This window comes from Mustela nigripes, chromosome 7, assembly GCF_022355385.1.
Source record: "Mustela nigripes isolate SB6536 chromosome 7, MUSNIG.SB6536, whole genome shotgun sequence".
NCBI lineage: Eukaryota > Metazoa > Chordata > Mammalia > Carnivora > Mustelidae > Mustela > Mustela nigripes.
In genome coordinates this window covers 138779009-138802863 of record NC_081563.1, presented here as the reverse complement: position 1 = coordinate 138802863, position 23855 = coordinate 138779009, and the positions used below count along the sequence as shown (strand labels likewise).

Here is a 23855-nt window from a genome sequence, read left to right as displayed (position 1 = left end):
GGACCGGCGCAGTGGGGTCTGGACAGGACGAGGACCGGCGCAGTGGGGTCTGGACAGGACGAGGACCGGCGCAGTGGGGTCTGGACAGGATGAGGACCGTTCCCATCTCAATTCCTCGTTGGCTGTGGTGCGAGGTGCTGCGACCCGTGTGTCCAGGGGAGACTCCCCACTGCCGGCAGCAGAATTCGAGTGCGAGGCAGAGCCACAGCCCACCGCCCTCACCGGATCCTTGCTCATCCCCGAGGTGAAGATCCAGGTCAGGCGGGTGTGGGGGTGGCCGCAGCAGATGTGCCACTTCAGGGCCCAGACTCTCCGTGGTCTGGTACCCATGGCTCAGCGGGCCCCAGCTCCTGGCTTCAGAGCTGCACTGTCTGAACTGGAATCCCACAGGGGGACACCTGTGAACCATGCACCCTGGGCTGTGCCGAGCAGGAAAGGGGTGCTTTGCCAGTGGCCCTGAGAACTCTGGCCTGGGGCGGCTTGGGGACCAGCTGCTGGGGAGAACGGGCAGACACACTCACTGTGGACATCCCGAGGGCTTTGCTCCTGCCTGGACTGCCTCCTCCAGCAGATGAAGGCAGAGTGAGCCCGAGCGTCCCCAGAGTTCTTCATCACATCCTAAGGCAACCCTCTCGTGCAAGCATGAAGGGTCTGCATCCTGGTGCACACCCACCGGAGGCTTGTGGCGACCCGCTCAACCCTCCCGATTGGAACCCAGGGCTCTGCAAGGTCACATCACTCTGTCCAGCCTGAGGTGTTTCATTTTCAATGTGCTCACAGCCCCACATAGGCCAGAGCTTGACTCCACGGGGCCGAGAAGGACCACCGACGTGCACCTGTCAGCTGCGAAGCTCGTGCCTCTTTCCTGGCCACTCCCTGATCGGGGTGCAGCCCCACACCGCAGGAAGGACCCACGGTGATGTGCACTCTTCTCACCAGCGTGGACAGCCACGTTCTTCCTGCACATAGAGGAGGGACCCGTGTGGCTCTCCACTTCTGGCCCATGGTCCCCTAATGTGGCAGGGTCCCTTGGGTCAGCCCCTCAGAGACACACACCGGCCGCCCCTCCAGGCCCTTGGCTGGGGCCCCTGTTTTCCCTGCAGCCAGAAGGGAGGGGGCCCTCCTGTTGGGGACATCGTGTCGACATGCTAAAGTTGGTACCATATGGTGCTCTTGCAGCAAGCCGGAACAGGCGTGCGGCTTGTCGCGGTGGGGAAAGCGGTGTGAAACTCAATTCTCGGTGAGGAGGAGCACTTTCCACTTTAGCACAAGCCCCTGCAAACGGCTCCTGCTCGGTGGTGCTATTTTTTCCTCCTCTGGGTCTTGAGCTCTCTGTCTCGGTGCTCTGTGGTGGATGGGCTGCTGGAGCCCCTGGGAAGCCCCCAGACCCAGCCCCTAACGTCAGCGGTGCTCTCTGGCTGCCCCCAGCCTGGTCTGGCCACCCGAGGAACCCTGGGGTTCTACTCCTCCCATAGCCCTCCCGCCCCTGAGCAGAGTGTCTGCGGGGCCCAGGAAGATGGCAGTGGGACCTCGCCTGTTCCTGCAGGATTTCCCTTCCAGGGAACAGGAGGCAGGAGTCTCGCGTGGGCTCAAGGGGCTGTGGCATGGCGAGCTGAGTGGAGAGCCCGAACTGGGAGTCCTCCTGGGTAGCCCCAAGCTGCAGGCAAAGCATCGGGGGACAGTCGGCTGGGCCACCAACATGACCTTGTGCGTTGGCCCCAGGGAGCAGTTCTGGGCTGTGAGGTCCCTCGCACGGGGGTGGGGCAGGTATTCTGCTCTGTTCTTTCCTGGCTGTGTGGCCTTGGTGAGTCCCTCAACCGCTCTGAGCCTCAGTCCCCACCCGTGGAGGCAGAAGGGTATGCCCCGTACTCACGGGCTGTCGTAAACAGCGTCTGGGGACAAAGCGGAAATCCAGGTTGTGTGTGTGTGTGTGTGTGTGTGCGTGCACATGCGCGCACCAGGGCTTTGGTGGACTTGGGGAGGCCTGTGCTTGGCGTCGGGTACGTCAGCTGGAAGCCCGGTTCAGTGGAGCTGCTGGTGTCCCATCTTGGGGGCAGCCACCATTCCCACCAGCTGGCCAGGTCCACCTAGGGATGGAGGGGAGTGGGGGAGGCCTGGATGTCAAGTCCCATCAGGCCACTGGCTGCTGGGGCACCAGGTCATGCCCAGGGATGGCTGTGTCACTCCTCAGGGGGCAGAAGGAAACTGAATAAAACCAGGCCACTGCCAGCGGCTCCGTGCCCCAGGGCCCCAGCGCGGACTGAGTGACGATGTGGCGAGGGCATCTGTCACCCACTCGGGCATCCTGGGGGGGCCACGGCTGCCCACTCAGAGTGGGTCCTCATGGGCACAGGTGGGGCTGAAGCCCGGAAGTCAGCCCAGCGTGGCGGGGAATGCAGAGGCCTCAGGGACTCCCACTAGTCCCAGCACAGTTAGGACAGCAGGGCCCAGGACTCTGCAGTTAACACCAGCGTATCTGGGCTCCCCGGCGCTGCGCTCCTCACCAGGCCCCTCTTCTGTCTTGCCCAGCCCCTGCGACTGCTCCCCTGGGGCTGGCTCCCTGTGCCCGGGGCTCTGCTGCAGCTCTGGTCCTTAGCCTTCCGTCCGCCCACCAACAACGGCAGCCCAAGTCCCCTCACAGATATGCCACATTTTTAAAGGCTCCTCAGCATGGAGGAGGGACAAGAGCTCTCCGGCTTGGTCTGGACACCCCGAGGGGCTGGGCTCCCATCTTGCCTTGCTGGCCACTTTCTGGCTGCAAAGACGCCTCCATTCCTTGGGTGTGTCAGGATCACTCTCACCCCAGGATCTTTGCATTTGCTCTTTTCTCTGCCTGGTCTTGGCACAGATGGTTTCTAATCCTGCGGGAGCTCCACAGTGGTTTCTCGGAGAAACTTTCACCAACACGCCCTGCCGAAGGCACCTGCTGCCTCCCCAACCTGCCGGTCCCAGCTGGTCTCATCCCTGTGTTTGATTTCTCTGTGGTTCCTTCTGAATTCAGACTCCTCTCCTGTTGTCCGTCTGCCCTGCCGGCTGTTAGCGCTCAAGGACAGGATGGGGCCAGGACTTTGTAGCCGCCCCGTACCTCAGCACTGACCAGAGTCCACTCCAGGTGAACACTCCCGCTCTGTCCTGGTGACGTGCTATGGGGAGAGACGGGCGGCAGGAGAGGGGCGCGGCCTGCCTGGGTCATCTGGGCTCTTCAGAGATGACGCTTAGTTGTCTGCTTCATTTTGCTTTTAACAGACATGAAGGACCCAGACCTTTGAGACACAAGCCAGATGCTCACAGGCCCCAGCTGGACTGTCCGTGAGCAATGTGGGCAGAGAGGGAGACATCAGCGGCCGGTGGCGATCGTGGCCCACCGCAGTGCATGGGGCCTGCCGAAGCTTGCACCCAGGACAGGACAGGCCCCTCCATGTCGACGGGCCTGACTGCTCTGGGAGATTCTTCTGCCTGTGGTTGTTCTCTAGGGAATGGAAGACGGGCATTTCGTGGTTTAAATGTTGGGAACGAATCCACATTTCTGCGGAACTCCACAGAGGTCACACCAAACACACCTGCATGCTGACCCCGTTTCGGCTGCTGGTCTACCCTGCACGGGCCAGGCCTGGGCACCCTCTGCTGCTCTTGGCGCTCAGGGAGGGATGGGCACAGGGTGGAGGGTTGCACAGGGATGACCTCTTTCCCTTCAGAGCCCAGGGCCTCTCCCCGGGAAGGAACCCAAGGGTCTTGCAAGTCCCACAGTAGCAGCAGATCCTAAATCCAGAATTTCACTGAGAAGGAAACTGAACAAAGGAAAAAGGGATCCGTCGAGGTTTTCAACGTTGTCACTGCGCTGAGCAAGGGCATTAAAACAACGCCTTGACCCTCACCACGGCAGGAGCCTCCGCACCAGGCTGTCTCCTCCTCCTGCCGCTGCTCCTGCTGCGTCTGGTCCCTGAGTGGCAGCCGGAGGGGTCTTGGTGAATCTAAGCCTCGTCACATCAGCTCTTGCTCTTCCGAGGAAAACAAGTCCTCCCCGCGGCCACACGCGCCCCCATGACCAAGCCCTGCCGCCCTCACCACCTGCCCCTCTCTCTGGCCATCTCCATGCAGCCACTGTGACCTCCGGCTCTTCCTCTAAGACTGTGCCGTTCCCCCGCTGGGTTGCTCTTCCTGACTGCACACCGTGGTGCCTCTGTTACGGCATGTGCTCTCACCCCGGGGTGATTCCAAACCACCTCACGGAACAGGGAACCTCGCTGCACCCCACACCCTCGGGCCCCTGGTGGGTTCTTCTGGGTTGACTTATCCATCTCCCTGACCCTAACCCTGACTCCAGGATGCTGGGATTCTGCCTCGTCTGTTCTCGGTGCTTCTTCTTCCCCCGGGACAGCAGAGAGCTGGCGTTCAGATTGCAAAGGCTCAAGGAACTGTGATGAATGAACAGAAAACCTTCACTACGACCTCCTGTTACCACCATTGCATACAAGAACTGAGGCCACATCGCAGAAAGGACACCCTTTTCCAGGAAGGGCCCCTGGCAACCTTGCCCCAATACACCCTTCCGACTCTACATCCTCTTGAAACTTGTCCAAAGGCCAGCCCCACCCTACAGAAGCCCCAGGGGAACCAGAGGGGACAGGAAGTCGGTTTCCCTGGTAACACCCAAATTATCCCTGCGGTGGGACTGGAAGAACAGTAAGCTCACAGCCACCTCCTCCCACGACTGAGGAGCCGTGCTCTTCAAGCTCCAGAATATTCCGAGGCTTTATGAGTCTGACCTCCTCCCTGGTCCCCACAGCGAGGCCTGACGGAACCCTCAGGCTGTGCCTGCACTTGCAGACGGTGTGTGGTCTGCAGACCCAAGGCCCGCGGCCGCGGCAGGAATCGGGCAGGGGGAAGCTGTGACGAGCGCCCCTGCGCGCTGGCCCTTCACGGCAGGTGCTCGGAGCCCCCGTCCTAACCACCCCCCCACCCAGGGTGCTTCAGCGATTCAATGACTACATTAAATCTCTGAATATTAAATTAACGATGGAAATCTAAAATATTAATATATTCTAATTGAATATTCTCCGATAAATTATCTGAGCATTTGCAGCAATTCGATTCAACTTTCATTTCTTAAGGAACGCTCAGCTGCATAAATACAGCCATTAAAGCAATTCAAGAAAGGGAACATTTTCTGCTCCGATGAGGGAACGGTAAACACAAAGGATCTGCACATCTCTTTCACATGACTGACAAAATCGCAGGACCCAAGGCAGCTGAATCCGCAAATGACTGCTTTCTTCATGGCCCTCTGGCTTCAGCAAGGGTGGTGTGAATCACCCCCAGGTCTCAGCACGATGTCTAATTACAGGGCGGCTTGACAGATGCTGTGGGAGATCTTGAATGATGTGCTTATGTTGGGGCCACCCTTTCAGGACCCACGCTGGGGTGGGCGGAGCCTGACCCCACCCCCATAGGGAGCTGGGGAAGAGGCAGACCCCACCTTGCAGGTGGAGAGCAAGTGGGAGCACCACCCTGACTCACTGCAGAATCACTAGATAATTAAGGACGTCCCTAAGGAGGCATATTTCCATTGGGGCTGAGCTGAGGACACTCAGAACGTCTTCGTCAATGAACCTGGAGGGGTTCCTTCCATTCTGGGGATGGTCAGAGCAGCAGACTGCACAGTGAAGACAGGGGAGACATCTCCATGATCTCCTTAGATCTTACGAATTATAAACCCCACAATACAGTGTGACGCCTTCACTTTAAGCAGTCAGCTGTCTTTGCAGTAAGTTAAGAGAAAATACAGTATTTTATCTTAATCCACAAATTTACCTTTTCCTGTGTTCGTCATCCCTTCCTGTAAATCTAAATTTCCAACCTGAACCCTTTCTTTTCAGCCTGAAGAACGTGCTTTACCACTTCTTGTAGGTCTGCCAGCAATGAAAGCTCTCCTTTTGCTTAGCAGAAATGTCTTTGCTTCACCTTCAAATTCGAAGGGCACTTTTTTCTGGATATAGAATTCTTGATTGATAGGTTTATTTCTTTTCTTTTTCTCTTTTCATTTAGCAGTTTGAAGATGGCATTCCATCACCAGTGGTGTCCTAAAGAGAAGCCAGCCCTCACCATTGCTGTCCTGTGACAGACTGCCTCTTCTCCTCTGCTTTCAAGAATTCTCTCTAGTTTTTTGAATTTCACCATTTTGACAATAATCAAGGTTTGGCATTCTTTGTATTTACCCTACTTGTGGTTCACGAAATTTTTTGGATCTGTAAGCTTGTTTCTCTTGCCCAGCTGGACTTTTGTGTTTCGGTTCTGCTCTGCCATTCTCCAGATGAGATGACCGACACTGGCCTGTCTTCAAGTGCAAGGACTCGTCTGCTTCTACCGCCTACTTGGAAGTCAGCCCAGCGAGCTCTTCACTAGCGACGTGGGATGCTCCAGCTTCACCGCTTCAATGGGCTACACTATTTGCTTCCCTTTTCTGCTGTGATTCCACGTGTACTCACTCATTCTGACCTCCTTTTCCTGTGAGTTCCTGAACATATTCATAAGGGATATTTCAAAGGTCTTGCTGGTCATTTTAACATCTAAGTCATCTCAGAGTTAGATTCTGTGGGTGATTTTTCCCTCTTAACTGTGGGTCACATTTTGTTTTCATTCCATTTTCTGGGGCATGTCTAGTAATTTTTGCGTGTGCATTGATCATTGTGATGATACATGGTAGAGACAGGTCCTGTTATCTTCCTCTGAAGGGTGTGGATTTTTGTGAAGGCGGGAGTTAATTGGCTGGACCCAAATCTGAGTCTTTTTCTCTTGCAGTACGCAGTAGTTGAAACCTCTGCTCCGTTCTCTCAATCTTCTTGCTGTTGCTTTTCCCTGGGTTCTCTGGAGTCTCCTTCATCTGGTCCCAGCTCCCTGACCAGGCAGAGCTTGTAAGCCGATATGGGATCTCCATCTGGGACTCCATATTTTACAGGATTTACCTCCTCACATTCTACTGCTCTGTCAGTTCTAGAATCCGTCTTGCAGCTCCTCTGACCAGAGAGACTACCGTTCTCTGCAGGGGATCTAGCCAGCTGTTGACGGGAGGGAGAGTGTGCTCAGATGGAAAGCCATATAAACAAGATCTCACCCAGTGCTGTTTCCTTCTTTCGAAGGACAGGAACTCCACAGCAGTTCCTGTCCACTCCTGGCCACTCTCCAGCAAGTTTTGTAATTTTTATTTCAGAAGTGTTAGTGTGAGACAAAGTACTCCACTGTTGACCAGCAGCAGAATTTCCAATGTGATTACTTTCAAGTGTTGTATAGTTAACCTAACCGTTGTCAAAATGATCACGAGAGGCTAACCAGTAGAGACAGGCACAAGTGCTGTATCACTCCTTCATTTGGTAACAGTGATACCTACTTTGTCCCCTGTCTGACAGTGGGCTGTCTCTCAGGGACCTTCACGTTTAGTGGGAAGACAGAACAATAATCACTGACAAAACACTGTCAAAAACTCCACACGGCGGCAGGTCACGGGGAGGGGGCAGCGTGCTCCCCACGGGAGGGCCTCTGACCATCCATTCTCGGAGGTGGGGAGTGGCCAGGCCGGGGGTTTCAGGGGCCGAGAGAGAAGAGTCCTGGCTGAAGGAAGACCATGTACACAGGCCCCCAGTCAACCAAGGGTGTGACCCATCGGCAAGTGGCCAGCGGCCCAGCGTGGCTAGGGTTTGGTGTGCTGAGGGACAGCGTCAGATCGTGGGGGCCTGTGTGACTTGCTGAGGAGGGAGACCCTGTCCTGGAGACGGTGAGGAAACAAAGGAAGGGGAAACCCCACGCTTCTCTCATTTCAAAAGGTTGCCTGACTTCCACGAGATGGTGACTAATGGCCATCTTGGTCATTCCCGCATGAATGGATGCCTTCGCAGAGTCAGACAGTAGGTTCCTAGGTGGCTGCAATGACACTCAGACCGTGAGGTCACCCAGCACACATTTTGGAGGGTAACAGCTAGTTAGAACCCAGCCGGCTCCATCAAATGTATGCAGACGTCCCGTCAGTATCTATGGAGAAGTCCATCCTGGGCCAGCTACGGGGTGACTCAGCGTGTCCCTGTCACACAGGTCTCAGAGCAAAGCCGGACCCGGGGCGCATCTCATTGCTCACCAAGCTCCAGAGCCCGTGCCCCAAAGACCCAGCCCATCCAGGTCCACACAGGAGCTCAGCAGATACGTGTGCCTGGACATGAAGGAACGTGGCGTAGGGGCACAAAGTGGCAGCCAGGCTGCCCAGGGAAACAAGCCGTGGACGTCAGTCATTTCAAGCTCTCTGGGGTGGTCTGGTGGGAAGCTGATGCCTGCAATCCTTCCCAGCCCCCTGCAGCTGTGCTCTCACGAGCTCCCTGCTCTAGACACGGCCTCCTGCTCAACGTGGCCACGTGGCCACCCTGGACACTCAGCGATTATGTAACCGTCTCCTCCCAGAACCTGACATTCAGAGCTCCTTCTCCAGGCCTCGCTCCGAGGACAGGTTTGCACGCGTTCCTGTCTGTTAAAATACCAACTTCCAGAATTAAAGGGCTTGTCTCCCGAGCAGCACGACGTCCTTGCTCATCACGGCGAGCCGGCTCCCGCAGTCGCCCTGGACAGCCTCTCAAGTTATCAAATTCTGAATTTTTATGAGACTTTTAAAAAAGTTTCATTTTACCCTCACTCTGAATCTTGCCAGAAGTCAAACCAAACACACATGCTAGAAAAGCAAGTGGCTTTTCAAAACCCTCCGCTAACGTACGTGTGACCTTGGTAGCCAAGGGACCCAATTCTGAACGCCAAGCAGCAAGCTGCCAGCCTAGCATCCCCTGAGCCGTGAAAGGACGCCAGTCCTCTCCTGTCCCCATCTCCGGGGTCCTGCGTGGTACTTGGCACCCTCCCCTGGCCCCACGGGACTCCTTCCAGAACTCAGAGCTGAATGTTCAGAGCAGGGAAGGTTCCCTCCTGCCACTTCTCATAACAAAGGGCCTCCTTCCTGCTTCCCAGGGGATCAGCCAGCCTGTGAATGCGTCCCCCTCTGTTCTGAAGAAGGGACAGCCTCTGCGAGCTGAGCTCCGGGCTCCCCACTTAATTTAGACCCTGGTCTAATTCCAGCGGGCACGCCCGGAGGACGCTCTCCCCGGGGGACGCTCTCCGCCCCGCAGCCCCGTCAGCGCCGCCGTGCTCCCTGCTCAGGATTCTCCCCCACGCGAGCAGGCTGCCTGCTCTCCCCGCACCGCAGAACTAACGAGTGCTCATGGAGGGACGTGATATTCCTTCCCAGGAAAAAGCCTGTAATTAACGGAGGTTTTTTGGGAAGAACATTCTGCCTGCTTCTCTCCCGCCCATTTTTTCATTTAACATATTTTACCAGAATGAAACGCTTTAATGAGCACAGAATTGCAGCTGATCCCAGCTGAACCTCCAAGGGCTCCATGCGCAGTGTCCCACCCCGACGAGCTGAGCTGCCTTCACACTCGCTGGGATTCAGGCTTCTTTCGGGAGCAGCCCCTCCCCCAAAACACGGGCCTGAAACTCCTCCGCTTCCTACAGGCAGAGACGGGGCAGAAATGCGCCCCGAAACACGGGTCTGTGTTTGGTAAGAATTTTGTTGGGCTGGCAGGAAGGGCTACCAAAGATGGCGAAAGTTCCCGCCACACGACCTGAGCTCGGACAGGAGAACAAAGGACCAAGATGGCGAAAGTTCCCGCCACACCACCTGAGCTCGGACAGGAGAACAAAGGCCCAAGCAGGAACCTGAGACCCCCGCCCTGGGCTCCTGTGGACCAATGGGATCCCGATGAGCAGGAGGGATATCCAAATAAGGGAAACTTGCCAAAAGACCCCTGAGCTTTCCCCAAGACCCCTTAAAAGCCCCCTCCTCCCTGCCTTGGGCGCGACTTCCCCCACTCTGCTTTCCAGAGTTGCGGAACCTCGCCCGAGGGTGCCCACCTCCTCCCGGTGCAACTTTCTCGGCTCCCCTTCACCTGGGCCCTGAAACTTCACCGGAGAGAACCTTTAATAAACCTTGCCTTACACTCACTTTGCCTGGTGTTGTGTTTATCTCGTCGGAAAAACCTTACAAATTTAATGGGTGGAAGGCAAGGAAGCAGGAGCGAGCACAGGAGCGCGCGGGTGCGTGCGCGCGCATATGGCTGTGGGATGGGGCGTGCGTGGGGGCCATTTGGAAAAGCCCAATCTGAAGATCTCCCCCAAGAATCCAGCTCGGGAGTCAGACCAGGCTTGGAGGAGGGGGCACGATCAGGTCTGCCGGCTCGCCCGCCGTGGGATCCCTGGCACAGCTGGGCCCTCGGCGGGGGGAAAGGATGTGCCTTTTTCTCAAACCTGCTGGGGCACAGACCAGCCCCTCTTCTCACACAGGCCCTTCCCTCCAGGCACAGCTGAACTGCGTTTCTTGGCGTCCCTGGCCATCAGGATGGCCGTGTCCGAGCCCCGTCCCTCCTGCAGTCCTCATTCCGGGGCCCCGCACGGCCGTGTAGGGAGCCTTCCCTCCCACAAATGGCCTTCACAGGAGCAAGAAATAACCTCCATTGCATTCAGTTCTGAAATTTCGGGAATGCCCTTTCCGGCAGTCAGCTAACACTAACCCACACGCTGCCCCTCTGCTCACAGCCCGTCTGGGAGCCGGCGAGCCGGACGTGGAGGCGCCGTCCCCACGGGGGCTGCTGGTCACGGCAGGGGGTCTGAGGAACAGAGGACACACGTGCTCCCAACACAGCCACGGGGCAGACCAGGAAGGCGGAGAGGCTGCCCCCGGGCAGGGCTGAGCTGCTGCTTCCAGGCTTTCCTCTCCTGACACCTGCGGCCGCGTGCCCATTCCCTGAGTTCCCGGTCAGTCAGGCCAGCGGCGGAGCTGGGGGTGGGGGTGCGTCTTCGGGACCCCGTGTCTGCAGGGGCTCCAGAGCGCCGCCAGCTGCTGCTCTCCCAAGCCAGGTTCGGCGAGGCTGGTGCTAACTGGGGAGGGGGCAAGTTACCCTGCGTTGTAGCTGTTCGGAAGGACATGCAGGTCGGCCCCCATCAGAGCACGCAGATGTCTGTGTGACGTGTTCCTCAACATGTCCGTGGGGCCCTGTGGGGGCCAAGGCCCCGGCTGGCCGGGGGGGACTTCGCTCTCGTGTTGGCCTTGCCGCCAGCTCCGACCAGTCAGCCCGAGACCACTGCAGCCCCTGGGGCGGAGAGTACAGAAGCGTCCTTTTCGCCATCATCCAGCAGGAGGCAGACTCAGTCCTCGAGGGCCGGAGGCTCTGACTGCACCCGCTTTCCCTCCTGGTACCGCTTACAGGCCCGTGTGCAGATGCGCGCAAGAGAGGGAAGTTTTGTGCGTCTCTACTGGGATCACTGACCCGAGAAATCCGGAAATCCAGCAGCAGAATACTCCAGGAGTGCTGGGAAGCCGGCCCAAGGTCACGTGTGTACCTGCGGGCTGTGAGCCGAAGAGAGCCCTCGGCATTCAAGCTCACAGCCTCACTGTAACGTTCCTGCCGGTGAGGCTGGCAGGGGCACACCTTCCCAGAGGTTGGGAAATGAGCTGGATCTGCACTTGTCAAACTAGGTCCCTTGGGCCACACCTGGCCCACTGCCTGTTCTTGTCAATAAAGCTTTATTGGAACGCGGACACAGCAACAGCGTATGTATTGTCTGGGGGCAGCTTCGCACTACAAAGAGCTGAGTATTTGCAACTGAGGCAGGTTGTTAGCAGAGCCTAAACTATTGTGGATCTGGCCCTTTCCGGAGTCTGCAGACCCCCACCCTCCGAGCTATAGCAACAGTTTTCTACTAAGCTGATTTCTGACTAGCACAAGCACAAGCCTTTGAATAAAACTGACTCACACAATGAAACACTTGCTCTCTTTCCAATGTGCTTTTGATCCTGATGACATTCAGAAGGAAGCTTCTGGTCCCCGCGCATCTTGAGAACACTCTGGTACTTGCCCTCGGGCTCCGACAGGACAGTGCACAGCCAGACGTCAGCTCTGTTTTCCTCGCCTTATGCTGTCTGACGGTCCATCACCAACAACACCAGCTTTCCAACTGTGAGCTGATGTAAGGTCACCTCTTAAAATAAACGTATTATTTTAAGAATGACTCACTAATGGGAAGCGTTAGGTAAATGACAAGTGCTGGTCAGATGTGACCAGGACCCTGAGGGTGGTGAGTGCACAGGGGGCCACGGAGCCCCCATTTCTGTCGGTGGCTTGGGGTTGGCGGACGGACCCCGGACCCTGGGAATCTACTTAGGTTGGGGCTCATGCCTTGAGTGCTTTCCTCAAGTCTGTGCCTCATCTCCTCACAGGGGACCTCCGGCCAGGGCAGTTAGGGCGGGCGGTGCTCTGAGAAGCTCCCCATCTGGGGTCGGGGGGACTGCAGTTCAAAGTCAGAGATCAGACTCTCAGAGGCTTCAGCCACCTGAGGTGGGGGTTTCCCCAGCAAACAATTCTGTGGTACCTGCCGGTGCCTGCCTTGAACTGGACTCGGACACCAGCTGCGGGAGCGTGCGTGTGCCCCTGGGCAAGTGCTCCGTCCCACAAGGCAGCTCCCACTCAGATGCCCATGAAAAGGCCAGGGTGTCCCGTGCTCCTGGCCGATGGGCTGTAAATGGGAGGGTCCCACGACCCCTCCTGCAGAGCTTAGCTGCCGGCTGGAGCAGCCCATGTTTGCTCCGTAGATGATCCGTTTTTGTCAAGAGCAGAGCCCCCGACAGCCAGATAGGAAAGACGCACAGGACGAGGAGGGAGAAGAGATGCAGAGCTTCCAAGCCCCCTCCCCGTGGGGTGGCAGCCTCCCCACACCTCCCCAGGTCGGAGGACCTAAAGCTCCCAAACCTCGGCCCTTGGTGTTTTATGGACGCTCCCTCACTCAGACAGGACTGGTTAAATCATTGGCCATCGGCCTCTGGCGACGGACTTAACCTCCATCCCCTCGGTGGGGGTGAACGTGGGCGCCTCTAATCCCTGGGCTGGTTCCCCAGGCAACTGGCCCCCAGCCCACCGGCCCCCAGCCCCCTTCCTCCGGGACTCGCCAAAAGTCATGCCATTAAAATAACAAAAGACCGCACCGGGGCTCTCAACTCTTCCGGAAATCCCGAAGGTTTCAGGGCTTGGGTCTGGGGAGGAAGAGGAACACAGGCTTCCTGGTGCCAATCCCCATATCCAAGCCCGTCCCATGCACGGCGCAGGTCTGGGGCCGGTCGCTGTGGGTGTGGTGTGTGTGGCGGGGCGTCTGACGCGGGCCCCCTGCTTCGTTCCGCTCTGTCTCTGCGTTTTATTTCATTGTATTATTATTATTATTTTTAAAGGTTTTATTTATTTATTTGAGCGAGCGAGAGAGAGAATCCACAGGGGAGCAGGAGGCAGAGGGAGAGGGAGAAGCAGGCTCCCCGCTGAGCAGGGACGGACGTGGGACTTGGCCCCGGGGCCCTGGGATCAAGAGCAGACGGAAGACAGAGGCCTAACCCATAGAGCACCCCCCGGCGCCCCTTCCCCATCTCTGCATTTTAAACTCACACCCCAGCTTTCCGTGTGGAGTGGAGCGGGAAACAAAACAGGCTAATCGGTCAGAGGAAGGAAAGCAAGCCCTTGAGGAAACCCCCCGACCCTCATTTCCACGAGGGGGGCGAGGCGGTGCACAGTGCATGGGCCACTGCTTAATGGGTCCTCACCATCCTGTCGTCAGATGATTGCCCAGATTGCAATTTTCTTCAAGGGGAAGAAGGGAGCGCTACTTGATGGCCCAGAATACTGAAATACAAATCTGTAAAGCGAATCCTGCCCTTCTCCCGGGGAAAGCCCCTTGTGGTGGGGGCTGGGAGCAGGTGCACTGAAGGAGCCCCCCCGCAGGCGGCCAGAATGCCGGATCTGGGGCCACAGCCTCAGTCCCAAGACCTCCAGCTTCTTGCCGGTATCACCCTCCCAGACACACCGTCTTTCCGCCCTCCAGAGTCTCAGTCACAGTTGGAAAACAGTGAGCAAGGAAAGGTGTCAGGGGTCAAAGGCCAGGCCCCACGTGGCCCCCCTGCCCCCTCCCATCAGCACGGGCGAGATGACCCACGTCCAGCAGGACCAGCTTCCCCGGAGGGTACGACTGCCCTTCGGGTCTTTCTCTGGCTTGTGTCCTCTCGTTACTGAGCAGGTTTGGACGCCGCCAAATGCAGACCGTCCCTCGCTCGCTCCGACCCGGCAAGCCCGGCCCTGCCCCCACCACCCACCAGCCCGCCGACCGCCCTGCCAGCCCCCGGAGGAGAGGGCGCGCTGAGCCGAGAGCCTCGCCAGCCGGCGGGAGGGCTCTCCACTTACCCGCACAAGCTGCTGTGGGAAGGGCCCGCGGGAGTTTTCCGGCACGTTGATGGGGGGGATGACCCAGTCGCGTTTCTGTCTCCGCAGCCCGTTGGCGTTCCGGTGCTGGGGCCACGGCAGCAGCACGGCGTTCGGGGGCTGCGAGGCGTCCGGGGCCGCGCTCTGCTTTCCTTTCTGCAGCCGTAGCCGGGAGAGGGGAGAGAGGAGCCAGAGAAGTCTGGGTAAGTGTCACGCCGAGGAACAGGCATCTGTTCGGAGAATCTGTTTGTTCTCCTCAGCAGAGAGAGACTGCATGACGCTCGGGGAAGCGACTACGGGTGAGGGGAAATATCGAGCTGGACACCTGTGTCACAAAACGGACTGCAGAGTTACGTGGTGGGGGAAAGGAACCGTAAAAACAGAAGAATACGTCGTAGGGTAAAGCAGAGCTTTTAGGGGCGCCTGGGTGGCTCAGTGGGTTAAGCCTCTGCCTTCAGCACGGGTCCTGATCTCAGGGGCTTGGCATCCAGCCCCACATCAGGCTCTCTGCTCAGCGGGGAGCTTGCTTCCCACCCCCACCCCCCGCCTACTTGTGATCTCTGTCAAATAAATAAATAAAATCTTAAAAAAAACCCCAAAAAACCAGAGCTTTTAAATCCCGGAAGAACAGGGGAAAAAAGTCACAAAGGAAAAAGCATTTGGTTTAAAATGCTGGTTTATGAAAACATGCCCTAAAAGCAGTTGATGAATTTAGCAAATGTGATTTGCAGTTAACGTGATTTGCAGATCTTTAAACTCTGTCAAAGAGTTGACAGTCCCGCTATGTAAAGAGTTCTTGCAAATCAATAAAAAAATTAAGTGTTTTTGACAACAGGGAAAGGGCCTGAAAAGAAATTAACAGCAAAATAAAAATCAGTAAACTTATTAAAAACATACACATCTTCTTGTAATCAAATAATGCAAATTGAAGTAATAAATCCTTGTCACCCATCAAACTGACAAGACTAACGGAACGGATCCTCAGGCCTGTGGAGTGCGTCATGTTGTCGGGAGGAGGGATGGTGGAGGGGGTGGCCCCTGGCATTCAGCAAGTGTTTATGTGCGTCTGAAGGTTCGCTGACTCTGGGCACAGAGCTTCATCTCTCTGAACTCCCGCTGCTTCTTTTATAAAACAGGGCTGGTAGTAAGAGCACTAGATTCACAGGGTTGCTAAGGCAATTACGCTGATGAGAGCCCCTGCCTGAGGGGCAGCCGCTGGGACTGGAGGCTGATGGGGCTCACCACTGCTGGGTGCTGGCCACCGCCCTCCGCCAGCTGTGCACCAGCCACCAGCCAGAGCCTGAAAATTGTCCTCGACGTCAACCGTACATCAATGAAAAAAAAAAAAGGAAGGTCCTGGTTTTTGACCCGGTAACTCCACAACTGTCCCAAAGAAACTCTTTGTAAATGAAAATCTCCCTATAAAAATGTTCATTGCCGATGTTTTTGTAATAATATTATGTATATATAAAATAATAAAAATATCAGGAAAAAACCTCTGGAGATCTGACAGCAGGAGATACTAGTTAAATGCATTGCGCTGTGTTCCTATCTTGGGGAATCTACACAGTCACCGAAAGCTCCTCTTTGAAGACGAGGACGTGGAGAAACACCCGTAAGATAACGGTGAGTGGAGAGTGACACGGAAACGTACATGTCACCAAGTCCCCATTTTGTTTCTTTCCTTTTTTTTTTTTTTTTTTTAAAGGACAGAGAAAAGACGGGAAGGAAATTCATCAATACGCCAACTGCGGTTTTCTCGGACGACCAGGGAGCTTTACGCTATTTTATTTTACTTCATTCCTTTCACCTTTCTGTATCTCTGAATGTTACAATGCATACGACTTTCTACAATTAGAGGAGCCAGCGGACACGCGCGGCGCCCACAAGGCCCCCACAGAGAGGCACGGCGCCCGTGCAGGCCCCCACGGACACGCTGCACTTCAGAACTCACATGGCGAAGAGAGACCTGAACGGGGACAGCCCACGGCACTTGGCTACGGGGTACCTGGCTCCAACTGTGGCGGGTCCCGCTCTCTGCCTGAGCTCCGGTCCGTCCAGGAAGGTGGTTTTGGGCGGTCTTACCGGTCTCCTTTGTGGACAGAGAACCTTGCCCACTCCTTTTTGCAGAAGAGCGGCGTAGGAGTAAGTTAAATACACACGGACAAAACGGCCTAGCCGATGAGCAAATGAAATCTCGTATCCGCTCCAAATGCCGAATCAACGGGAAAGCGCAGCTGGACAAGCCGCACTGGACGGAGCGCCCCACTGGACTTTCCCCACCAGGGTCCCAGCTGTCTCAGGGCCTTGAGCTCCTGCAGTCAAGCGTTTGAAATCTGAAAGCCTTTCACAGCCCCCCCCCCCCCCCCAGAGGGGAGCCACACAAGCTGTGTGCATCCCCGCGGCAAATCCCCACAGCCTTGATGTCTCCCCAGTGTGACGTGATACCAGCTTCTGTTCAAGTCAAGCTAACAGGTGCTGTGACTCATCTGCGGGCTCTCACGATGACACAGAAATAGGGTCACATCTCTATCTTGCTGGAGGAGCTTCCCTGAACAGCATTTAGGACAGTCCTGGCTCCACACTGTCCCCACACAGCCAGGACATAGACAACCGCCTTCCCTGCCTCTGGGAGCTGCTGATGCCTTGGGCACTGAGCAACCCACGTGGTTTCCACCTAGACCCCCTCTCCCTGACTCAGTAGGAAGTGCCCTCTATCCCACTTTACTAGGGAGCCAGGGGGAGCTCAGAGAGGCTGAGTAACTGCAGGTCACACAGCTCAGTAGGCAGAGACAGGGTTTGAATGCCAGAAGTCAGACCTCGAGGCCAGAGCACCTCGCTGAGTGCCACCATGGCTGGGTCTCTTTGCCTGTGAGGTCACATCTCCTTCACGTGTTCTCAAATGAGGCGTGTGGTGGGCTGCGTACAAATCACTATTCCCACAGAAGACATGAGAACTCCGGTCGCCTGTGCCCCCGAGCCTCCAGGTGACAGGTGTGTTCCGCTTTCCTGTCTGGGGGCTCCCCACCCACAGGCAACCAGCTCGCTGGCCCCCAGGTATCTGCCCCAGGAGAAGGGACTGGGTTGGGGTCTGCCTGAGGGCAGCCAGCTGGACTGGGGAGACTTGCGTGGGTAGACAGGGAGCCCCAGCACGAGCACAGCCGCGGGGAGCGGGTGCTGTCATGGCTCCCCCCGTGCCTCTCCCAGTGACGGGTTTCCCCTGCCCCTGGGAAATGCTGGAGCACTGGCAGATGCTCAGCTGGGCTTCCTGCGCTTCGGGCTCAGGACTGCACACGTTTTCATAATGCTGCTTTGGCTTGGAGCTGCTTTATCTTCATTTGCTGAGGATGAGCTCGCATGGCGTTAATTTCCCTAGTGTTGTTTAAATAAATTGCACATATTTGCCACTATTTTAAAGCTGTGAGACACATGTAATAACAAAATCTGGTGAAAATTAATGCCAGACCCGTGCAGCCTCGGCCTGGAAGAGACACCCGCTTCTCCGGGGAGAGATGTCCACGCGGGTTATCGGTAACCCCAGGGGGACCCGCAGGTCGCTCTGGACACGCAGCAGTGCCAGCCCACTCAGGACGTGGCCCCTAGCGCTGGTGCACGATTATGTTGATCCTAAATGGCGCCTCTAGTACTTACAAATACTCCTCCCTCCGAATGGACGATGCCTGCTGCGCTCCCAGGACCTTCCCGAATTCCGTATTGCTGAGTGAATGCTGGCTAAGTGCGGGAGAAGGGAACGAACGTGCCCCATAACTAACAATTATGTGCACGAGTGTGTACACACAGGGGCACACAGGCGTGTGCGTGCACACACAGACGTACACGCATACATGCACTAATGTGTGCATGTGCACACCCACGTGTATGTACATAAGGACACGTGTGCACATGTGTACGCTCGCCTGTGTATACACCGTGTTTGCACATCCGTGCGCATGTTTGTAACATGTCATAATGTGCGTAAAGCCTGGCATCATGACCGGCCACACCCCATCACCGGGTCATCACGGACAGCTCAGCCAAGCCAGAGGTCTCGTGACCGGGGAGTTGCAGGGAGGGGCCTGGCCGCTGAACTGGCCTCTGGATCCCACCAGGCTCGCCGCTGCAGAAGGACAGGACAGAGAGCCCCGAGGACATCACCTGGTCGTGCTGCCCTCTTACTGGGTTCCCAAGAAGATGTGGTTAAGGGTTAAGATCCTGGAGCTGAAGGCGGCTTGCAGACCCCTTCTGAGAATGCTCCAGAGCCCCCGGCCTCAGCACGGCCAGATCTGAGCTCTGCTCTCTTACGTTTGGGGCCAAAGGCCTGGCCATGCTGTCCACACAGAGGCCAGGCTGCACCCTTGGCTGTGCCCCTGTTCCTAACCCCCGCAGGAATCCGCCCCCGCATCCACTCTTCCTCCTGGTGCCCTTCTCGCCTGCGTGGACTCAGATCTCACGTCCCCCTTCTGGAAGCCTCCCCAGCGGTCTCCCCGGGCATCCCTGTGCACACAGAAAAGCTTCCAGAGTCTACCTGTGCCCTCAATTCCCAGAACAGGTCAGCTCAGGCCCAGAGGCCGCTGAGCTCTATGTCTTCCTGTCCCTGTCCAGGCGGGACACCTCCCACCCTGCCCTGGGGATTGGCAGGGCACTGACCCGTCTAGGAGGGTGCAGGACCTCACGCCCCACCCACCTGGCATGGAGCAAACGCTGTGGACAGACTTCAACGTGGGTTTCACACGTTCCCAAGCGCCAAAAAACAAGTGACCCTCAGCTGCCACCCTCTGGAACTCGCGTGGAGTGGGGGGCTGGGAGACCCGATGACAGTGATGGCTGCCACAGGTCATGGGGAGCCGCGGGACCAGGTTCTCTCCGATCTAGGCCTTAGGACGGCCGCTCTCTCCATGGGGCAGTGATCAGCACAGAGCCAGGACGAGCAGGGTTCAAACTGGCACCAGCTGCGTGGAATCCACTCCATCTGGGGAGGGCAGACAGGCTTCGTGGGGGATATTATACCTGGGCAGGGTACTGAGGGGTGAGTAGGAGTTTGTTGTTGGGGGAATGAGGCCGGGAGGGAATGGCCAAGGGGCAGACCAGAGGCCGGATACCACAGGTGCCACATACCAATGACACTATTGTTGACTTAAAGGGCTGTCTGGGGCCTAGAGAAAAGTGGGAGGGACGGAGGGCGACCTCCCCGGGTTTGAGAGCCGCTCTCCCGCTCTCCCGCAGGCTGCCCTCCCCCGGCCCCATTGCCGTTTGTCTTGCTGCCCCCCGCCCCCACGCTTTGGTTCTTGTGAACCGAGGAGGCTCTCACCGGGGAGAGTGTGGGTGACGAGGTGATGTCCAGGGCACTGGGCAGGTGGCTGGGGGTGTCAGCCCCCTTGTCAGGCTCACGGTGGGGACAAGGAGCCCGAGGAGAGTCCCGGCGGATGGGATTTGCAGGCTGGCCTGGACTCCCACGGGCGCAGGGAGGAGAGGGTACGGGAGGCTTCAGCCTGGCTGGCTGGGGCGGTGGCCTGGCCTGGCATGGGCCCCGAGAGTTCAGAGGGGCAGGCCTGAGGGCAGGCGGGCTTCGGGGTACCCTATAACCTGACAGCCCACGGAAGGAAACTGAGGCAGAAGGAGGAGAAGGAATTTGTCCAAACTGCCTGGCTAGTGGGGGAGGGGCTGAGCCAGGGGTGCGGGAGGCGTGGGACAGCCCAGGGAAGGCAGGAGCGAGCACAGGTGGGTGTCCTGACCCAGCCCAGGGGGGAGACTCGGCCCCTCTCTGGAAGCTTTCGGCAGGGTTTCGTGTCCTCTCCGGCCACGGGCAGAGTGACAGTCCACCCCGGCACTCAAACTTGGCATCCCCCAGCCACGGGGGCCCCCCAAGAAGGGAAGGGCCCAACCTCGGGCTGTAGGAGGGAAGGGGTCTCTGCCCCGGATCAGGGTACGGTGGGTGGGGGGGGCCCACGGGCCCCCTCACGCCCTCGGGCTTCTTGTCTCCCGAGCCACACGGGGGCAGCCCCGCCCCCTTCCCCACCTGCCTCCCTCCCCACCTGCCTCCCCTCTGCACATCAGCTCAGCCAGGGCGCGGGGCTGCACGTGAGCCGGTCCCTCCTCGGACACACTCTGGGTGGCCGGGTGTCCCAGAAGCCCGCCCTGCCCAGCGCACGGACGGGTCGTCTCCCCAAAGGGGCAGATGAAGTGTGTGGAGCCCGGCCTCTCTGGGGTGCCGAGGGTACAGAGGTCGGACTCTCACACGGAGCCCCACTCCTGGGCCTGGACGAGCTCTGTGCCTTGGGGCCGCCTGGACAGCTGGGGTGTGGGGTAGTGGGCTGAGGCATTGGCCCCGAGCTCCTGCTTTGCTGTACTAAGGGAAGGATGACCCTGCCGCTGGCGGGAGTCTGGATGCCAGCTCGGCATCGGCAGAGCCGCATCCCGTGCTTGCGCATGTCCAGCTGAGCCCTTTGCGGACCAACTATGACACCTGGGAGCCTGAGGGACGCGGGACGGGTGGCCTTAAGGTCCTCCGAGACGTCTTGCCTGTCCCTGGCAGGGTCTCTGGACAGTGTGGGGAAGGCCTCGCACTCAGCACACGGCTGTTCTTCTAGGAAAAGAGGTGGGAGGTAAGGGACCCGAGAACAGGACAAAACCTCGGTGACGACAGCCTTCCGTCTCACCGAGGTCAGGGCCCCGATCCGTCCATGTGCAAGCTGCTTGCCGAGCACAGCCGTCCGGACCGCCCGGCCCGTCCACGCTGCACCCCAGCAGCCGCCAGCTGGCACAGTCCGCGGGCTGGCGTCGCCCCGCCGGCCCCTCGCTCGGCGCATTATTTCCTACTCCCGGCAGCTCTGGGCCGCCCGGTCCTGCTCTCCCTGTGCCGGAGGGGGGGGTCTCTGTGTCTGATTATGAGTGTAATGGAGCCCGACTCCCAGGTGAGGTCTTCAGGGACTCCGCGCGGCGAGCGAGACGCTGGGTCATTTCCCTCCGTCATCCGTCCACCAGCGAAAGATGAATAATGCAAAACTGACCCGAGGCGGGATTTAAATTACTGCCTTCTCTTTCTTTCTTTCTTTCTTTTTTTTTTAAAGCAAAAAAAAAAAAAAAAAAAAAAGAAAGAAAGAAAGAAAGAAAGAAAAACCGTGTCAGGGAAGGCTCTCATCACACACACCCATTTCCCATCATCTAACCGTCGGCCTGTTGGGGACACAGAATTATTAAGGGCCAAGGGTGGGCACCGGCTGTTGAGTAACGGGGCTGACGCGCAGACATCGAGGGGAAGGGGAACGAGGGACATAAGTAATCAGGGTCTGTCTTCGGGGCGGGAGCTCCGGTGTCTTCCCTGGGCGCCCGCCCCGCCGTCTTGGTTGGAGGTGGCTTGCGGTGGATATGCCCCTATTTCCTTGTGTCAGGGACGCAGAGGGCAGGCCCCGCCGCACCCTTTCCTGACGCAACCTATCGGGCTGTGCAGGGTGGGGCCCAGCGGTCTGCCTGGTGCACCTGCTCCCAGGGGTGCGGCGGGGGGGGGGTGTCCAGCCCCTCCTCCGCAGTGCGGTAGACATGATAGAAATGCCTCGCAGGGGCACAGGGACACTAGAGAACAGGTGCGCGTGGACAGGGCCAAGCCAAGAGGGTTGTGACCCGCCAGGCCGCGGTGGGAGCAGGGGGGCGGGGACCGGGACCGCGTGCCTGCGTGGCCCGGCCGTTAGACGTGGGACAGCTTCTGCCAAGTGCGGTGGGTGGACAGAGCCTCAGCCGTTTCCTCCGAGAGGAAGCTCCGGTCACTCCCCTCAGAGGCAGAACTGATGTGGAAATGGCTTCAAAATCCCCCCATGCCAGATCCCAAGAGCACATTTCTAAGACCCCAAAGATGGGGATCACAGATGACAGATAGCCTGCTGCGCACACAAGCCACCCCACGCTGTCCCCGGGTCCTGGGCTGACCCGCCGAACGCTTCCTCACCCCCCAAATTCCCTCCACGTTCGGGGAAATGGCATGGGCTCAAACCCATCTGATTTGGTAAAAGAATTTATGGACAAAATTTCAAGTTTGTTTCCTGTGGGCTATGCCACGTGGGTGCCGCTCTGCCCATGTGCGAGGCTTCTTAGGGCCCGGGGGGGTCCCAATGCCTGCCCGGCCCCTCCCCGTCAGTGTGGGTCGCCTGGGCCGGTGCTGCCTATTTCTCTGACTGGCCTGCAGACCCCTGGTGCCCAGACGTGGCTTCTTCAGGGGCGGAGCCTGAGGCTGTGATCAGCTCCACAGACGACGAGGAAGGGATGGGTTCTAACTCCCTGGTTGTACCCCCTCTCCTGCCCCCCGGCTGGGCCGTGCTCCGCGTGGTCACTGCGGGGCCGAGGGGCAGGCACCCCAGCCTCCGGGGACGGGGAGAGCCGCACCCCGGGGGTGGAGGGCTCTGGGGGCCCTGGGGAGGACACAAGCCTCTTTTTTCCCACTTGCACAGAGAAAGCAACCCTTCCCTCTCACGACACTGCGCGGGCGCTGGGAAGGCAGCCGGCCTCGGCCGGGGTCCAGTGCGGGCTCTAGCGGCCCCGTGACTTCTACGCACAGTGTGGTGCCCGCAGACCCACTGGTGCCCGCAGACCCACTGGTGCCCGCAGACCCACTGGTGCCATATCACCTGCGCATCCTTGCACGGCCCTAACGTTTGGGTAGGTAAGTGGCCAGTCTGAGGAGGGAGGCCCGGTGTTCCGAGATCACGGATTGTACTGGGGTCTGTGGTCAGGGGTCCTGCAGGAGGTGACGTGCCACCCAACGCCCGTGATCGGACAGGGGTGGTGAGGGCTTATTCCCTGAACACGAGTATCACCTGTGTCCCTCCTCTGTCCCTTCCTGTTCTCACTGTGTTCTTATTTCTTTGGGCTACGGGTGCTGCCGGAAAGGAAACAACGTGCCCCTCCCCCAATGTCAAACCTGCCACTGATTTCCGTGGAGCATAATCCGATCCCTAAAAACAAAAGTGGCCCTAAAGTCTGTCCTGATAGTTCATTCCTCTACCTGCTACCTCCCTTTCAATACACATTTGAAAAATAGTACATTTTGTTTGCCTGCAAGCTTGTATATTTGAATGTTTAACTAGGCTGTTATCTGCAGCCTTCTGGCTGGTTTCCATGGCAGCTGAGGACGGGCAGAGTAAAATGGTATTTAACAAACACGAAATAAAACAACGGAGAAACATCTCCGTTCTTCAGCAAATAGAACACGCGAGCCGTTCTAAACAAACATTTGCATGAGTTTGGATCTGAGAGGTGCTGAGTGGATTTTCCTGCGTCCACAATGCCGCTGAGCGGACGCAGGTGCGCCCGCCTGCACCCCGCCCCCCGCACTACGGTAGTTCTGACTTCCGATCTCTTCTAGGAAGAGGAGGTTTTGCAAATTCTCATGGAGCTCGTACAAAGGAAGGTTTCCTGAATGGCACGGCATCGCTACTCCCTCATGTCTGTATTCAGGAGGAAAGTCCTCGTCGCTCCCTCAAGCCTAGGGTGCTTGGAGGGGCGGAGGGGGGTGGCGTTGCTGGTCCTCGCTCACACCTGGGCAGGGGG

General features: G+C 57.9%; 1 protein-coding gene across 1 annotated transcript in view; it reads right to left on the bottom strand.

The window, feature by feature from the left end:
• The window catches only part of CDH4 (cadherin 4), a 499901-nt gene that overhangs the window by 101977 nt on the left and 374069 nt on the right, over nt 1–23855 (bottom strand). The window contains exon 4 of the mRNA XM_059407342.1: nt 14301–14474. Within this exon, the coding sequence (XP_059263325.1) occupies nt 14301–14474 (174 nt within the window). The remainder of the gene's footprint in view (nt 1–14300; nt 14475–23855) is intronic.